Source organism: Lissotriton vulgaris, chromosome 4_1 (genome assembly GCF_964263255.1).
Source record: "Lissotriton vulgaris chromosome 4_1, aLisVul1.2, whole genome shotgun sequence".
Classification (NCBI taxonomy): domain Eukaryota; kingdom Metazoa; phylum Chordata; class Amphibia; order Caudata; family Salamandridae; genus Lissotriton; species Lissotriton vulgaris.
In genome coordinates, this window is record NC_141691.1 from 2,003,287,973 (window position 1) to 2,003,305,805 (window position 17,833).

General features: G+C 44.9%; 1 protein-coding gene across 1 annotated transcript in view; it reads right to left on the minus strand.

Moving 5' to 3' along the window:
* ARHGAP39 (Rho GTPase activating protein 39) overlaps window positions 1-17,833 on the minus strand; it is an 840,128-nt gene that overhangs the window by 537,447 nt on the left and 284,848 nt on the right. The window contains exon 2 of the mRNA XM_086966339.1: window positions 7,823-8,257. Within this exon, the coding sequence (XP_086822465.1) occupies window positions 7,823-8,257 (435 nt within the window). The remainder of the gene's footprint in view (window positions 1-7,822; window positions 8,258-17,833) is intronic.

Below are 17,833 nucleotides of genomic sequence, written 5' to 3' on the forward strand. Positions count from 1 at the left end.
TCCCTGCTCAGCTGTAGCTGGCGGCCACCCAAGCGTGTGAGGATTCAATGCCATTCGGATCCCACTTGTAGCCATGGCGAGGAGTCTGAAGATTAGCAGCAGAGGGAGCAGCTTGCACGCGGTCCCAAAGGCGGCGGGCATGGATGCTTTGGCTCATAGACCAAACACAGAGGCCGCTGGCGACCAACATCACAACTGGCGGCCAACATCACAGGATTCCTCGGTTGGAGGAGCATCGCACATCTATCTCGTCACCCCACAGAAGGCACAGGGTCCGAGTCACAAAGCTTATTCAATGCCTTTGCTGTGCTTAATCTGTAAAAGAATAAATGTTAGGCCCCAAAAGTGTTCACAGAAGCCTTCCAAAGGCATTCCACATTTTGACGATTAGATGGAGGTCCGGTCTCGATTCCACCTCATGCCTCTTTCATCCACCACCAGGCTCTCCCTGCATCTCACTTTGGGGGTTCTTTTTCATCCCTGCTTTCTCACTGTTTTCTTGTCTTTCTTTTTACCCATTGCTTGCCCATTTTCCATTTTTCGCTGTCTTTTTTCTGAATCAAAGTCTGATGTTGAAAACTAAGTCCCAGTCCCCAAAAATGAGTGCCCTGGGACCACACCAGCATTCTACTGCTCAAATTAAGCATTGCACATAAACCAAATTTTCAAAAGAAAATACGTTTTGTCAACTCTGGTGATGCAAAACCCAAGTTTTGCAAGCAGGGGGGCTGGCGATCTGTGGTGAATTTAGACCACGTTGGAGAACATCCAGAGTTGTAATTAAAGCTCCCAGTTTTTACTGATTTTTACTCGAAAGATCCAGATTAAAGTGATGCAGAATATGTCAGGAAATGTACCTGTATTTCCGATTTATGTTATTTATATTTATAACGCGCACAGATACTCAGAAGAGTGTCCCGGCGCGTTCCTTGAGGAGTCGGGAGAACCAGATTAGACAAAAATAAATGTTTACAGGTTTTTCTTGAAAAGAGTGGGATCCTGAATGCTACGGAGAGCAAAAGGCAGCGAGGTCCAGGCTAGGGCAGCTTTCAAGGCAAGGAAGCTGCCACCCATCCTTTGCAGTCTGAAACGATGCACCTGGGCCAGGAGTTGAGAAGTAGAGCGCAACTGTCTCGTAGGGCCATAGAAGGAAAAACGCTTTTGTAGATCGATTGGACCCGACACATGAAGGGCGCGATGTGCAATGACTAGAGATTTAAATTTAACCCGTGCTGCCACGGGAAGCCAGTGTAGTGCGCACAGAGGACTCCCGCTGCTTCTAATGGGGATGTTGAGGATAAGCCTGACCGCTGCATTTTGATCTACTTGTAGTTTGTTAGGCAGATAACCAGGGATGCCTGCGTACAGGGCATTGGCTTAATCCAATCAGGAAAAAATAAGGGCTCGGTGATCATTTCTTCAGCAGCCCTCGGGAGAAGTGGGAGAAATATACCGGCGGGTTTTACGTAGCCCAAAACAGTTCCCTGCTAGCTTCTTGATATGAGTCGAGAACGTAAGGTTCTCCTCAAACCAAACCCCCAGATTTTAGCGGGTTGCCTGGTTGAGGCTGGCATGGCGAAATTCGATGGCCAGAGCGTTTCTCTAAACTGAGGGGGCAACTTTCCATAAAGGAGGATTTGTGCGGCGGCCAGCCAGTGAAAAACTGTGGTCAGGCAATTTTTTGCGGATGAGGTGGGGCACTCATTTTTCCTCCGTGTAAACAAGAGCTGGGTATCGCCAGCGTAGGTAACAACCTTTGCCCCCAGATCTTCTGCCAATTGAACCTATTGGGTGACATGAATGTTAAAAACAAGGCAGCTCGGTTACAAATGGAACAGTGGAGAGATGAGGAAATAACTTCTCAGGAAAATGAATTCACTGTTTATGACAAGGAAGGGGAACTTAAAAGGACTTTTTAAAATGTCTCTAGTTTCCTAACCCTATGCGTGAATATTCGGTCTGATCCTCTAGACGTTGCAAACAGGCACATCACTTTAGTATGTGCTGACGCCAAATATTTAATTACAATTACTTAGATTCACTCTTAACGTATTGTATGTAGATGTCTGTGATTTTTGTGAGTGAGAGAAGACACTTTAATCTCAATTTGCAGGCGCACAACAAGCATAGAGAGATGTATGCATTTCTTTGTGAACCACGCCCTCCATGTCCATGGAAATAGACCATGTTATGTAGCCTGTACCCCTCGTACTAATAAAGACTACAATCGCTGCATTCACACCTTCACCTTAAAGTATTGCCAACTTAGAAGAAAGTATGATGGCAGGTCATCTCTATTTCCAACCACAGCATACCTATCCTTTTTTGCATGAGCAGTTTTGCAGCTGCTCCCTCAACTTTGGTTCCTGGCCTCCGGTCCTGGGATGGATTGTCCAGTGGAAATCCAGGGAAATCCCATGTTCACCCACTGCAAGGATGTCCTCACCAAGGTGGCAAACGTACATCACTTTGTCGCTCGTATCGCAACAGTAGTGCACCATCGAAGCCAGACGCATGCTCAAGATTGAATGGAGGACACATGAAGCAATACATCTCAACATGCTGGAGTACCTGGCATGCAACCTCTCGGATGGAAGCCACTCTCAGCACAGCGCTAGATCCCTCCAGTCGAAACCTCTAAATACAACAAAAGTATCATCTTCACTCGAACCGTCTCTGGCTAAGCCCCCAGAATCTGGAACTCCATCCCACCTGAGATTCGCACTAATCCATCAGGGGTTTCCTTCGAAAAGCAGTTAAACTATTGAGATAAACCAGTTCTGCCAATGACAATTCACCGTATCTCACGAGGCACCCCAGTTGGACACGCCATCAATCTATTCCTGTACTTAGCACCTTCGCTGCGACGCTATTCCGCCACAGCGCTAAGGGGGCGGGCGGGCCGCGCCCCTTCTGGTGATGGAACCGCTCCGTCACCAGCCTCGGTTGCGCTGTGCTCATGACGGAGCGGTTCCGTCATATAGAAAGCTCACTAGAACGCGCCGCGCAGGCGCGAAATCAGCATCATCACTTTGAGCTTTGGAAAACTCTTTAAACATATAAATACAAGTACTGGCAACCCAACAGGTCTGGGTTTAAGGTGCTAAAGCATGAAGTATTAGCACATTAGAGAGAGCCAGCAGGAGGAAACAGAAAGAACTATAGTTGTAAAGTAGTTCCTCATGCAGTTCAATGTAAACACTCGAGTAGAGGAGGATGGATACAACCAGCAGCCGCTAGTGTTAGGTAAGAGATGAATACTCCACTGGGCTGAGCCAAGACATGATTGAAAAAGTCTCCAGCCAATGGCTGCAAGTGGGCTGCTTGAAAGAAGCCAGTGGCAGAGAGCAGGGAACTCAAAGCCCACTCAATCCATATTGCTACCAATAGGTCTTTTTGACAGCTGTGATGTCAAAACTCAGATCTAAGAAAAGTAGACATTTGGAAGAACTGCTCCCTTTCACTGTGGTGCAGCAGGCTTAAATGTGCGTGTGAATCTTAACAGTGAAGCTGAAACTGTCCTGCAAGCACAGATATATGTGTATTGCAAGAAGTGTGATGCACTCAGGTTGGATTCACTGTCACTATCTTGTGAGCACTTTCACAAATTCAATTCCAAAAGCACCTTGATAGCATATTTCTTTACCACTAGGATGTATTCCTGCATTTTTAATCTTTCACTATTGTCACCCATGCATTACATCTATTTCCATGCTCATAGACGGAGGTAAAACCCAAAAAGTTACGTGCAGGAGGCTTTTCCGAATTCAGCATTCGCTAATGAACAAATAACCCCTAACACCAGCCAAATACAAACATTCAGTGCAACATTTTGCCCTATTTGGGCCTAGTCAGTAGCCGGTACTAGAGAGGATGATTTGCTAATGCTGCTTGCTTGGAAGTAACGGAGAATAATATAAGTTGTATCACTCGTAAAAATACAGCAAAATCTTGCCACACAATGTAGCTGTCCAATCGCAAAATAAACAAGCATTGCCAAAGCCTTTAGGTCTCGCCGATGCAATAGCTATTGGCTTTGTGCACCAGCGTGGCTGCTCTTCAGCATGGCTACAAGTTAGTGGGGTAAAGGAGAGCGAGTGGCATGTCATAAACTGGAGTGGAGTGGCACAGAGAGTCGTGAAGTGGTGTAGAGGGGTGCAGAGTTGAGTGAAGTGGAGTGTCAGAGTGACAGAGTGGAGTGGTGTAGAGTGTCGTGGATTGTTTGGGGGAGTATAGTTTTGTAGAGGGAAAGAAAGGGTGTCGAATACAGTACAGTGTTGTACTGAGGAGTGGCATAGAGTGTAGTAGTGTAGAGTGAAGTGGCATAAAGGGTGTTGTGGAGGAGAGTGTTGTAGAGCAGAGTGATGGAGAACGGAGGAGATTGTCGTAGAGTGGAGTGGCGTAGAGTGGAGTAGTGTAGGAGAGTGGAATTGCAGAATGGAGTAGAGTGATGCAGAGTCTAGTGGCATAGAGTTGAGTGGGGGTGGTGTAGAGTGGAGCAGTGGAACAGGTGGGGTAAAGTGGCACGGAGTGGCGTAGAGGGATTTGGGTAAAGCATTGTAAAGTTGAGTTGTGGCTTAGAGTGGCGTAGAGTGTTGTAGAGTGGAGTGGCATCGGATGGAGTAGAGCGTCATAGAGAAGAGTGGAGTGTCGTAGACTGCAGTAGAGTGGCGCAGAGTAGATTGGCAGAGTGCACTGGTCTTGAGTAAAGTGGTGTAGAGTTCATTGGCGTAGTGTGCATTGACACACAGTAGAATCTTGCAGAGTATATTGAAGAGGCGTAGAGTGCAATGGAATAGAGTGGAGTGGCGTAGAGTACAGTGACGTTAAGTAGATTGTTTCAGAGTAGAGTAAGGTGGTGTAGAGTGGAGTGGTTCAAGTTAAAATGCAATGATACAGGCTAGAGTGCAGAGGTGTACAGTACAGTGGCGTTGACTTCCGTGGCATAGATTAGAGTGGTGTAGAGTGTAGTGGTATACATTGCATTGGCGTAGAATGGCATACAGATGAGTTGTTCAGAGTAGAGTTCAGTGACAGAGTGCAGTGGCATAGAGTAGGGTGGCGTTGAGGTCAGTGGCAGAGAGTGCCGTCTTGCAGAGCAGAGTGCAGCGTCGTATAGTGCAGTAGGATAGATTGCTTTGGCAAAGAGTAGAGTGCTGTAGAGTACAGTGGTGGAGTGGCGCAGAGTGTGGTGGTGCATAGTATATTAGAGTGGTGTAGAGTGTAGTGGCCTAAAGTGCTTTGGCGTAGAGTGCATTGTCATAGAGTGTGGTAGAGTAGCATAGAGTATAGTGCAGTGGCATAAAGTGCAGGGACGCAGAGTAGAGTGATGAAGAGTTAAGTGGCAGAGAGTGCAGTGCTGCAGAGTAGAGTGTCATACAGTGCAGTGGTGTAGAGCAGAGTGGCAGAGAGTGCATTAGGGTAGAGTGCAGTGGCATAAAGTGGTGCAGAGTAAACTGGCATACAGTGCAATGGTGTAGAGTGTTGCAGAGTAGAATATAGTGGCATATAGAGCACTGGTGCAGAGTAGATTAGCGTAGAGTAAAGTGGCGTACAGTGTATTACTTTTGAGTAAAGTGGCAAAGAGTGGAGTAGCTTGTAGCGGTGTAGAGTGAAATGGCGCAGGGTAGACGGCAGTGGCGTGGAGTGGCGTAGAGTGGAATGGAATGTGCATTCTGGAATTGAGAGGCGTTGAGTGAAGTGGCGGACAGTAGATTGTTCAAGACAAGAGTCAAGTGGCAGAATGCAGTGGTATTAAGTGGAGTGTTGTAGAGTGCAATGGTGCAGAGTAGTGGCAAAGAGTGCAGTGGTGCATGGTAGAGTAGTATAGGGGTACAGTGTATTGGCATAGACTAGAGAGGTGTTGTGTGGAGTGGTGTAGAGTGGAGGGGTGCAGAGTAGAGTGCAGTGTGCATTGATGCAGAATAGAGTGCAGTGGAGTGGTGCTAAGTAGAGTGGGGTAAAGTGCATGGTGATATAGCACCCTGCCGTTACAAACAACACATCTTCAATTGAAATTACCATTACATTCGCACAGACATACAATTTAACTGATAAAAGTATACAGTGCACAAACAATATTGTGTGGAAATGTCATCACTTACGATATCGATGTTTCGAATATATTAAAATATTTGTTTTCACCACACATCAGAATTGCCAAAAAAATGAGCTTCATTTGTGCTTTTTATGTTCTGAAATATCTACACAGTTAATTTACAGACATTTAAATTTTGTTTTGTGATAGAAAAAAATGACACTGTGCTGCACATCGTGAGTAGCTAGAATGATTGTCACATAAATCCTCTGACTTTGAAGTCAGAGAAAGAAAAGTAAACACCGAGCTCCCTGGAAGACAAAGCTTGACATTTGACATCTGTCTTTGAATGCACAGAAAATATGACCAGATAAGAACAAGATTTAAAGGCTTGTTTACAGAAATTCAGTGTTAGTGGAAGAATACAGTAAATAGAGTTTGAACAAGGGATGGGCGGAGCTCAAGCTGGACAGCCTAAAACAAAATGTAGCCACCAAACAGAAAGCAAGAACATGTGAGTTAGAAACCCCAAAGCCAATGAATGGTAAGCAACGGGCGGAATGCGTTCCCAGGGAATCTTTCAGAATCTCCCCAAGATGTCATTAGCAAACCAGACAGCTGTACTGTCTAGTGAGCTTCGACCCAAAAAATGACTACGACAGCCAAGAAACACACTGACAACACAAGTTCTTGATGGGGAAGTTTTGCAGCTAAAGAAAAGACAGCCAACAGAAATATTAGCATTAAAGGTGGAAAAGCCACAAGAGACCTTCTCCCCGTGGGAAGCCGGGCATTTTGGTGTTCACTGTGAGACTTCTAGGAGCTTGAAAAGATGCAAATATAGAAAAGATCGGAGGACAGCAGACCTCATATCTGGCCAGTATGTGATGGGACACCACAGAGCACACTTGGCCTGCTTGACCTTTTTCCCTTGCATTATAGCTTCAGTGAAAGTCTATCACTATGTGCTGTAGCACGCTGCACACAAAAATAATTCCTCACAATAATCTCCAATACATACAGATAGACCTAACAAAATAATCCAAATTTAAGCTGTGTGCATGTGCATACAACCAATGCTTTTAAGCTCCAACTTTCCAAGCAGAAGCGCAGTACAACGTTATGACTTAAAGGCGATGGCACTTTGATACCTCCTGGGAGCAGACGTTCTAAAAGATCTCCAGCCATGGATCGGTTTAAGCCAATTTGGAGTGTGTTAGTTGCACTTAGATGGCTCATCTTGAGATTAATGAACCATGATGAACAACAAGAGTAACAGCAACCATAATAATCATCATCTTTAATCACAAGCTCAATGATCGGCATAAGCGGCCTTGACCTATAGGGATATTAGGAAATCCCCAGTAGCAAAGTCCCTTGGATAAGTCGTGAGTCTGCCTCATGTCAAGCAACTCTATAACAAGTGCCGCATTGCGCTTGATCTTTCAGGGGGGACCAGCACGTTGGCAAATTAGATGATTTTACTGCAAAATCTTGAACATGCTGTATAATCTCGAGACTCGACTGTGGATTTGAATCATTTCACAGGCTACAAAAGAGGGGATTTATGGTGTGCAGATTATCATGGGGTACATTTATACTCCTGCTTCACCTGCTCTGGACTGACCACACACATGACCAGGTCAGATGATCTTCTCAACAATTGATGGTGGAATTGCAAGGACACAATCCCTGTACCAACTCAACCTTTTCTCTAGAACAAAAACGTAAGAGCAGCCAAGACACAGGCATATTCCGTCCATAAGTTAGCGGCCAGTGTATTACCTGTCTACTTCGTTGTTGACGATGCAGTAATGGCTGGAGAGCCGGTTGGTCTTGATCGGCTCGGGGGCCTTGTCGCTGCTCTCCAGCTCCTGCTCCAGTGACGAGTGGGTGCTCCCATCTCGGCTGATGTTGCTGTTTCGACTGGGGCTGTTCTCCGTCGACAGTCGGGGCGAATCTGTGTTCTGCTTCAGCGTCTGTAGCTTGGCCAGGGGGATGATGTCGCAGTTCTGCGGCCGGTGCCAAACTGTCCGCTGGGTGCTGGCATTGTAGTAGTAGAAGCGAGAAGTGTTTGGGTCAAAGAGCTCCCACCACTGGTTCTCGTTGGTGCGTTTGATCCGGACGCCGGGGGGCGGATCCCACACACACTCCCCCGTGATGAGGTTGGCGTACATGCACTCCCGGGTGCGAGGCTCGATGATTTCCACCCATTCGAGCCTGAGGATATAAAAAGAAGAAACAACATTTGAAGCAATGTATCTATCACTCAAGAAGGCACATTTATAGAACAGGCAGCAGGTTTTAGCCTAAAGTTTAGATAACTGCACTAGGTTTTTATTGTCTGAAAGAAACATGGTTGTCATAATATGCAAATGTACTCCAAATCTTGCTTTCTAGTTTGACACAATTGTTGGACCTCCTTAAATCTGACAACAATGTCTAAATACCATACCTCCACCATTTGAGTACTAGGTCTATTACATCTACAGTGCTAACAAAACCAATAGATCTGGGATTAATGTGCTTATTCATGCAGCGTTAGCACATTAGAGCCAGACACTTGAGGGTGCCAGCAGACATTGGTAAAGTATATATCTTTCATATGGCTGCACGGTGAGCTTCCAATGTAGAGATCTTGTCATATATGTTTGCTTGACTCTCTCTACATTTGAAATCTACATTCCAATGTCTTGCATGTTTAGAGGATCCTATAAATTAGAGTTACCCCAAACTCAAAGATCCTCCTCCCCCCAATATATGAAACCAAACTAAGTGACCACCACCTAGGACCAAGAACTCCAAGTCAGTGTGGCACCAGAGATTATGAGGAAAGTGCAAGGGTGGAGTTAAGAGAAGGTTTCTTTATGTCACAGTAAATCTCATTCCCAGTTCTCAGAAGAAGTGTGTATTAGACACACTCTCCGAACACATACCCTACTAATACTCCTTCTAACAGCAGCATTCCCTAGGTACTGTCTCACCTGCAGCCCAGGCCCGGAAGATCAGATTACTAAAAATCATTTAATCGATGACACATGAGCACCAGATAGAATTTACTGTTTTACTACTGAATGCAAGGAAAAATACATTTTCTTCCACTCCAAGTCTAGCCCTTATGTGATAAATACATTTTACTCAGCTTGCTGTGCGCTCGCTTACTCACTGAGGCAGTGCTTTCTAGTTGTAGCTTTAGTCTGTCTTGTGTACCAGGCCACTGCAGGCAAGTGCCAATGCCCAGTGCAGAATGTTCAAGTTTTTGACTAGTACCAGCTAAAACAAGATGTTTTAATCTCCTAGTTACACGAACTTTTAACATTTCGCTGCTGCAGCCAAATAGTAGGGAGGCCACATTCTCCAAAAACAGAAACCATTTAAAAAAAACAGAAACGAAATATAATATATTTATGCTATGAAACAACTCTAAATAGAAAATAAACCACATTAAGCAGGAAAATTACATGTACAATGCCGAGCCTCTTCTTCAAACAATACAAGTGGAAGGAAGGTCATTCACAAATGTTTTTAAAAAAACAGATAAAAGAAGTAAATATTCCATATAGCGGGCCATTCTTGCATTGTGTATTGCATAATGTATAATTATTTTTAAAGTTTACTATGGCTGCCGTGTTTAGAAGTAATGAGAACAGTTAAAACAATGATATACTATGCATAATACCATTCTCATAATACTGGGAAACCATCCTTAAATTGTGTTGTGCAAAGTTTATCATTGTGTACCAAACCAAAATGCTGAATTTTGCTTCTAAATGTTGCACCATTTTAAAACGATACAACAAATGATGTACTATGAATAACCCCATTCCAAGATGGCTGCCTAGCTTAGAAGCTTTGGGATGCAGCAACCCGTCTATGAAATGAATGACAAGGGAGTGATCCAACAGAACTAAACAATAAATAAATACAGAAATACAGAAATAAGCAGAAGACCAGGCATTAAATAGGACATATACAAGGACAAAATGGAAAGCCAAAGTACTGGTTGGAGAGTGTCTCCGGCATTGAAGCAATCTCATTTTCAAATGATTGTGTGCATGTGATCTGCGTCAATCACAGAGCAATAGAGTCAATGTCTGTAGTAGGCTGACCCAGTGCTCTTAGCTTTGTGTTGCCATGGGTAGAAACATAATATGAATGACACTCAAGAAGACCAGTGGCTGAAGAGGGCTGGCCTTAAGCCCCTCTATGTACATGAATATTTGTTTTAAAAAACATTTATTACTGCAAGAGCCTAGCAGACAGCTGAAACGGTCACTGCAGACCTATACAAAACTTTAATACACTCACAGCTAAACACTGCTCAACTGCTCATGAAAATATAAATATGCGCACGATTACAACTGACAAACGACATGCAACCCATCCTACAGGGACATAGCAAGGATTCTCAGAGTGCAAATCTTCCACCCCCAGGTTATGTAAGAAGGGGAGAAAAAACACCAAAACCCTTGCCTACTACGGTATTCTGTGAGATTCCATGTAAAAATAAAATGCCTGTTTACAGGCTTAAATTCCACGTAAAACAATGCACTCTTAAGATCTAGTGCATTTAACATATGCTTTTAACAATAAATAAGCTAAGCCTACTGCCTTTATCATAACATTGCATATTAAAAGATCAGACCTAGGACTTCTGACATAACTTTTCCTTATAAACCAAGCAACTCCATAGCCTTGATCATTAGCTTGTTATCATAATCAAACTCCGGCCTGCTGTATTGTGCATACGCTTTCCACTAAGGATAAAGAATACAATATAAACACTCTTTTTTTAACAGAAGCACACACATTCTACTCAATCAAAAGCTTGTAAAGAGGAAGAGCAATATGTGGGCGGAGCCTAAGCCCTTCTCTATGCAGCTTCTTAACACCTTGGATGCTCATGACTAGCTGAGCTCGTCATGAGCCACGGCGCTCCGGTGCTCATGACGAGCTCAGCTCGTCATGGCCCGTGGAACGCTCAGGTGCGGGGAGAATTCCCCGCTGTGCTGAGCGTTCCACGGGAGGCAATACACCTGTGACGAGCTGAGCTCGTCATGAGCACAGGAGCGCCGTAGCTCATGACGAGCTGAGCTCGTCATGAGTATGGGGGCACTGTGCGCGCCCTCCTCCCCCGCAGCAAAGGGGTTAAACCTCTTTTTGGGGTGATTACATAAGGTCAGCTCAACAAAGGTGCTGGCAAGCAAGATCTGAAAATACTCTGCTGAAAGTCACTGAACTAAAAATTGATTTGTTTACTTCTAAAAGGATGTTTTCATAATTTTAGCCAAAGGAATAGAAAAGCAAATGGATTTGTCTGGTAAAGGGCACAAAAGACCCAGCACCAAAAGGTATTTCTTGCATCTTTTTCTTGGTTTATTTATTTATTTATAAAGTTTTATATAGCACGAACAAGACCCCGAAGGATATCAGAGCGCTTTACAAAAAGGATGAAAGGAGGGTAATATATACAATGTCGACATTAAGTAGGATTCCCTTCTGTTTTGCTCATGCTCTCAAACAAATCATTTGCCCTTTCTTGGAAGATAAGTAAACTTTGAGAGAGGAAAAGAGAATCAAAAAAGGTCTTAATCAGTACCCTCCCTCTTAAGAGATGGAAGAAGCCATCTTCGCAATTGACATCTGTCTCCAAGGCCCAATGCCAACGACTGCAAGTGATCCAACCGCACTGTGCAATGGGCATACGCATCAACGTGTCACTTCGTCCTCAAGGGATCCACTGCACCGTGCAATAGGCATGCACCCCAACCTGTCACTGCGACGTCAAGGGATCCACGGCAACGCGCATACGCCTCACATTGTCACAATGACCTATGGGAATCCATCCGCACCACACAATGGGCCTGGCGACCCAACTTGTCACAGTCATGTTCCTGGCAACTTTCAGAACAATCAGTCTAAATAAATTCGTCGATGCATATATAACCTCTGAGGTCAAAATAAGCATTTACACTTCATGATGTGTTTACTTACTAACAAAATCTAGTACAGACTTAAAGCAACACAGCCCAAGTGATGTGAGAAAACCGAGACTACAGCAGTGTTTTAATTGTAAAGAATTTGCACCACAGACCAAAAAGTAATAATGGCCAGGATTTCAGGCAGGGCCTTGCCCAGGTCTGGGGGAAGCGCTCCTTTTATTCTAGAAAACTCTGTAGAAGAACCAAGGAAGCCTAGCTATTTCAGAAACCAACGGAGAAAGCTAAATTTTAAATCCATACAATATAATAAACACAGTCTTTTCAAAAATGAGTGCTGCTTCTTGAAGGGCATTTGTTAAAAGCATAAGTTTGGGGTCGGCTGTCATGTCACTCATCCATACTAATATAATAAAGAGAGAGCCCAAACCTTTGAGGCGGGTAATCTCAGGAACCACAGCACCAATCACAACACCCAATACAGCGTTGGAAAGGGCAGCTGCAGCAGAAGGACATAGGCTATGCAGACGCCCACCATATACATTTAAAAGGTAAAAGAACCGTGCCAGCAAAGTAGTCCCTTGTGGGCGTGTCTGCGTTGTGCTGTGGGCGTGTTCTGGGGGCATGACAAACGCTGGGGGCGTGTGGTAAATTCCGCCCTTCATGCCATGTCTCATATTGTGTGCTAATCCCACCCTGCTCCCCTTAAATACCCCTGCACCCCATAATCATAATCCACCCTTACTCCTTAAAATACCCCAACACCCTTAAACACTAACCCGTCTTAACCCTATAAATATACCCTGTACCCCAAAACCGAAACCTATCCCTAAACCCTAAAAATACCCCTGTAACCCAAACCTAGCCCTGAACCCTATAAATACCCCTGTACATCAAAACCCAAACCTAGCCCTGAACCCTAAAAAATAACCCTGTACCCCAAAATCCAAACCTACACCTGAACCCTAAAATACCCCTGTAACCCAAACCTAGCCCTGAACCCTTAAAATACCCCTGTACCCCAAACCCAGCCCTGAACCCTTAAAATACCCCTATAACCCAAAACTCAAACCTAGCCCTGAACCCTAAAAATACCCCTGTACCCCAAAACCCATACCTATCCCTAAACCCTAAAACTACTCCTGTACCCCATAACCCAAAACTATATCTGAACCCTTAAAATACCCAAACACCCCAAAACATATACCTCAGTACCCCAAAACATATACCCCTAGACCCATACTTACCTTATCCAAACATTTATAAAAAAAAACATGTTTTTACCATTCATGCATTTACAACGAATTTCGTTGTAAATGTATGCGTGGTAAAAGCATATAAAATGTAATGCCATGCGTTATAATGGCATGGCAGAGTCTTTCCTAATGCAAGTAAGCGGAGTGATGGTATGCGGAAAGAAAGTTGCGGAATAATGGGTGTTTACCCTCCCCCGGTAAGTACATTGGTGGCACGGCGGCCCACATCTCCAGCAACATACTCATATTTTTTCACCACCCATTTGAAAAATGCACAGGTCTCTCTCATTGATGGCCAGCACGACATACACTTTTAGACACACCTCCCGCCACAAGTTCTAGAATTACGAACTTTAGAGCTGGGGAGCTACGTTCGAATCTCCGCTTCAGCTCAACATCCTGTGATTCCAGGGAAATCGCTTTGTCTCCCCATGCCTACCACAAATGAATGTGTTCTTCTGTAATGTAAATTGTGCTCATGCCAGGTTGTCGAGTTCGTGCTATATAATATTGCAAGGAAAAATAAAGTAGGGAAACTCAAGTTCACACACTACTGAACGCGCACTCTTAAGTGCATCAGCAGGGCACTGTGAATCGGAGCGTTTCACAGACCTAATAAGAAATGCTATCAAAACGAAATCCTACAAAACAATATACTACTGGCAGGCAGCAATTCATACCCGGACAACGTCGGGCCGGGCTGCTAGTTTTAGCAATAAATTGAGGGACACGCTATTCTAAACAACAGCAATCTTGTTTTCTTGTATATGCAGAAACACGTCATCGGGGTGGATACACACCGCCTCTGCCAGGGCCCAAAACAGAGCCCGATACAGACCCGTTTCGAGGCCTCCTTTAATTAACTGCTGGTGTGGCACCCGTGAGACCCGGCCCACTTAAAGCTCTGATCTTTGATAGTAGCCAGGGAAAAGGCCTTCTCACGCCAACCTTGGACACCCCACTTTTAAATCACTGACAACCACAGTAATCACCAGGGCCGGACTGAGAACCAAAACCAGTCCTGGCAAAGTGCTCAGCTGGCCCCCTGGGGGTGCGACCGAGCTCTTTGCCGGGGTCGGTTTTCAGCTGATTTTGTTACAGGGACGATTTTGCAGCTATGCTGCAAAAACGGCCCTGTAACAAAAACGGCCCCCAGGGCCCAAAACCGGCACCCACCCTTGCGGCGCACCGGGGGATTGCCCAGTGCCCGCAACGGCCTGTCCGGGCCTGTAATCACACCAGAACCACTCCCTTGTGATTGGACATTGACATTTCTCGGCTGCGGATTTTGGCACAAGAACCTAACTTTTATTTTAAACTAACATTGAGCAATTTGGCAGTGCCAGAAGAGCTGGTCTGACAGGTCTGTGTTTGGGGCATTTTTTGGCAGTTTGTGGGTTCATTTTATGGTTTGGTGAACCGGTTTTTACTGTTGATTTTCCTGATATTACCACAAACATTGCCTGCAGCAAGCACAAATGAATGCAGTCTCCAATACATTGCACTGCACTTATACAGAGAGTCTTCACAAGTTCGAACTGCCCTGGTTTGCAAGTGTGGGACTTTTTTTTATTTTATTTTTTTAACTATGTGAATTACTAATGGGGTCACTTTTATTTTGATGCATGGGCCTATTTTCTGTCCCTGTCCAACTGTTTCCATAAACCTGTAAATAGGATGAAATAAATGTAGGTGAGACAGTGTCATGCCTGTGCACACCTCACTTCTCTTATAAAGAGTACACCTGTTGACTTTCTGGCTATTTTCCCGTTTGTGATCCACAAATGTTAGAACATGTTCTAACAATCTAACAGTATGTCCTAGAGCTGAGATTATTAACCGTGGTAGTGCCCGACGCCTATTCACGAGGTGCGGAACTGGTAAGAAAGATAAATATTATTAACAGATTATGTCAAGTGTACATAAAGAAACAAAATGTACAAATTTTAAACTTTACAGAAATGTGAAGGAAATTAAAACTGGAGGCAAAAAATTAAGTTGATGCTCTCAGATTGATTTGAGGGAGCAGAGCAAATGGATCAAATAGAATATAGTATGGACAATGGGTGGTCTCAGATAAATTTAAGAAATGCCCCAGGCTTCCCATCAGTGAAAATGTAAATTATTAATAAGTGTTTGTGAATGAAATAAAATATTTTATCATTTGTGTTTTTGTTTGACGAATGGTTGTTCTATTTTTTTGTGTACTGGTTTGAGGTACAAATCATGGAAATGGCTTAAACTCTGTGTTCTCTTGGTTCCAGTAATTATTCAGTGGGGTCCCCGGACTCCATTAATTATCAAGTAGGGATCCACAAAAGTCAAAAGGTTAAGAATCACGGTCCTAGAATGTTCTATGACACAGGATGTGCCAGGTTTTCTGCTGGGGTTCATCCAGGTGTGCCCGGACTCCTTCATACAGCCCCCCTCCATGTCCTATGCCCCAACACATGGCCTGCCTGCGCCTTTTCGTGGTGTTCTCTTGTGCTCCCTTTGCTGAATAAGTTCATGCTGTCAGTGTCTATGGAGACAAACTACATCCAGTGACTGCTATTTCTGGGTCCTGGGACATTGATCACGAGCCTCTACAGGCCAAAGGTCACCAGTGCTACATCAGTCACCACAGAGGAATATAATTAGACCTCTCTGCATGCCCACCCATATCTACCCAGCCACCATTACTAGGACCAGTGCGCCAAGGTACCTCAGAATGGCACAAAGACTTTCCTTGTGGAAGAGGGAGGCATTTTCAACTTGTGGAACAATTTAAAATTCCTAAAAAAAATCTCAACTGATCATGAGTTGAGAGCCAAAGTTTGTGTGACCCTGCGCAAGCAATGGCCCCTTTGCCAGACATAGGTTATTCATACTTCCTGATAATGCGTAATGTAATCCCTCGGGAACATCTAGTAAGGGCCCGCTCAGTGGTTGGCGAATAGCCCGATTCTCACTCTTGGACGCGGTACATTGAAGCGTAAGTAGCGGTCAGACAACCCACGCCCAAATGACGACAATCACTCCCAGTAAAAGCTGAGCGTAGTGGGTTTTAAAAAGGGCGGGAATTGTGATCCTGTGAGCCAGGGCCGGCCTTAGGCATGAGCGGGCTGTGCCCAAACCCGGGGCGCCAATATTCCGAGGGGTGCTACAGGGAGCTGCCTGACTTAATGTTATGAGAACAGCAGGTCGTCCATCCCACTTGGTTTCAATCAGTACACGTTAAAGACTTTGTCATCACCTCCGCGTAATTGTTAGCACCCCATCAACCCCGTGCCCTCTTCCCATCTTCCTCACACCTCCTGCTGTCACACCACAAGAACCCTTCGTCCCCACAACAAACACCAAATTTCTTTTTGCCCAGGGCACTGTCCCAGTCAATCCGATTTAGGGCCGGCCCTGCTGCGAGCATAGGGGCGTGGAGAGCGCATAGAGTGAGTAAGCATGGAGAGGGTATAAAGGGGAGGGTGTGATTGAGGGTGCAGTTGGGATCAAAGGCGACAGTAAAAAAAACAAAATATTCTATAACTTTTTCGGTCCTTCACCTTCAGGTAACTACATATAAAATAAGGTGCAGCTTGAATAAAAAGTTAATCAATGGGAAATGCACTACTACTGTACATTATGAAACCTCTATCACGCTGCACTGCAGAAGTCTGTGTGCATAACCAGAGAGCCACAGGATTGAATCCTTGTCAGGGCAGGGTAGAATATTGACTCAATATTTTAGAGCTATGAGATCCCAGTCTGTGATAGAAAGCACTGTGAATATTTGTCATTATTTTGAACTTGCATTACACACAGTGTAAGATAGCCTGCTACAAAATTTGCTAAAACGTTTACGATAAAAAAGTGCTTTCAAAATATAGATGTTAGTAATACTCAGACTGTACATAGTGAAGTAATACCCAGACTGTACGTGACCGTTCACCTGCCTCAGCTGCTGAGTCACCGCCATCCGAAGATCGACCACCCTTGCAGAACCCGCGCCAAGCCCTCCCCGCCATCCTTTGCCTCACCAGAGCCATTCTGATGCCTCCTGATCAATGCTAGATCACTCTGCAAACATGCCACCGAAGTCTGGGACACCACCTCCGCCCTCGATGTGACTGTCATAATAGAGACCTGGCTCACACCCCTCCCCCCCCCCATCGCCCCTCACATCGTCACCTTAACACCCAATGGCTACAAGATGAAACACCGGGACCGCTCTAACAGACACAGAGGTGGCATCGTACAGAAGGAATAAATTATCTGCACCACCACCAAAGTTGAAACCAACACGATCATGGAACGCCTGAACTTCCAACACCACACCGATGAACAAAACCACAATCACAGGCACCCTCGTATTCCGACCCCCAGGACCACAAACTGCCCTCAGCAACGCCATCACAGAGTTCATCACCCTGCTCGCCATCAAATATAAACAATGTCTTCCTGGGAGTTCGCAACTTCCCCACAGGAACTAACTCCATTGACCTTCTGGAACGATTGGACAACCTTGACCTCACACAGCTGGTCTTGATATGAGTGCTGTGCAGGCCCATTGTCGTTTTCCCTATGTTAGCATGAGCACGTTGCAAATGGTCCTTTTCTTTGCACAT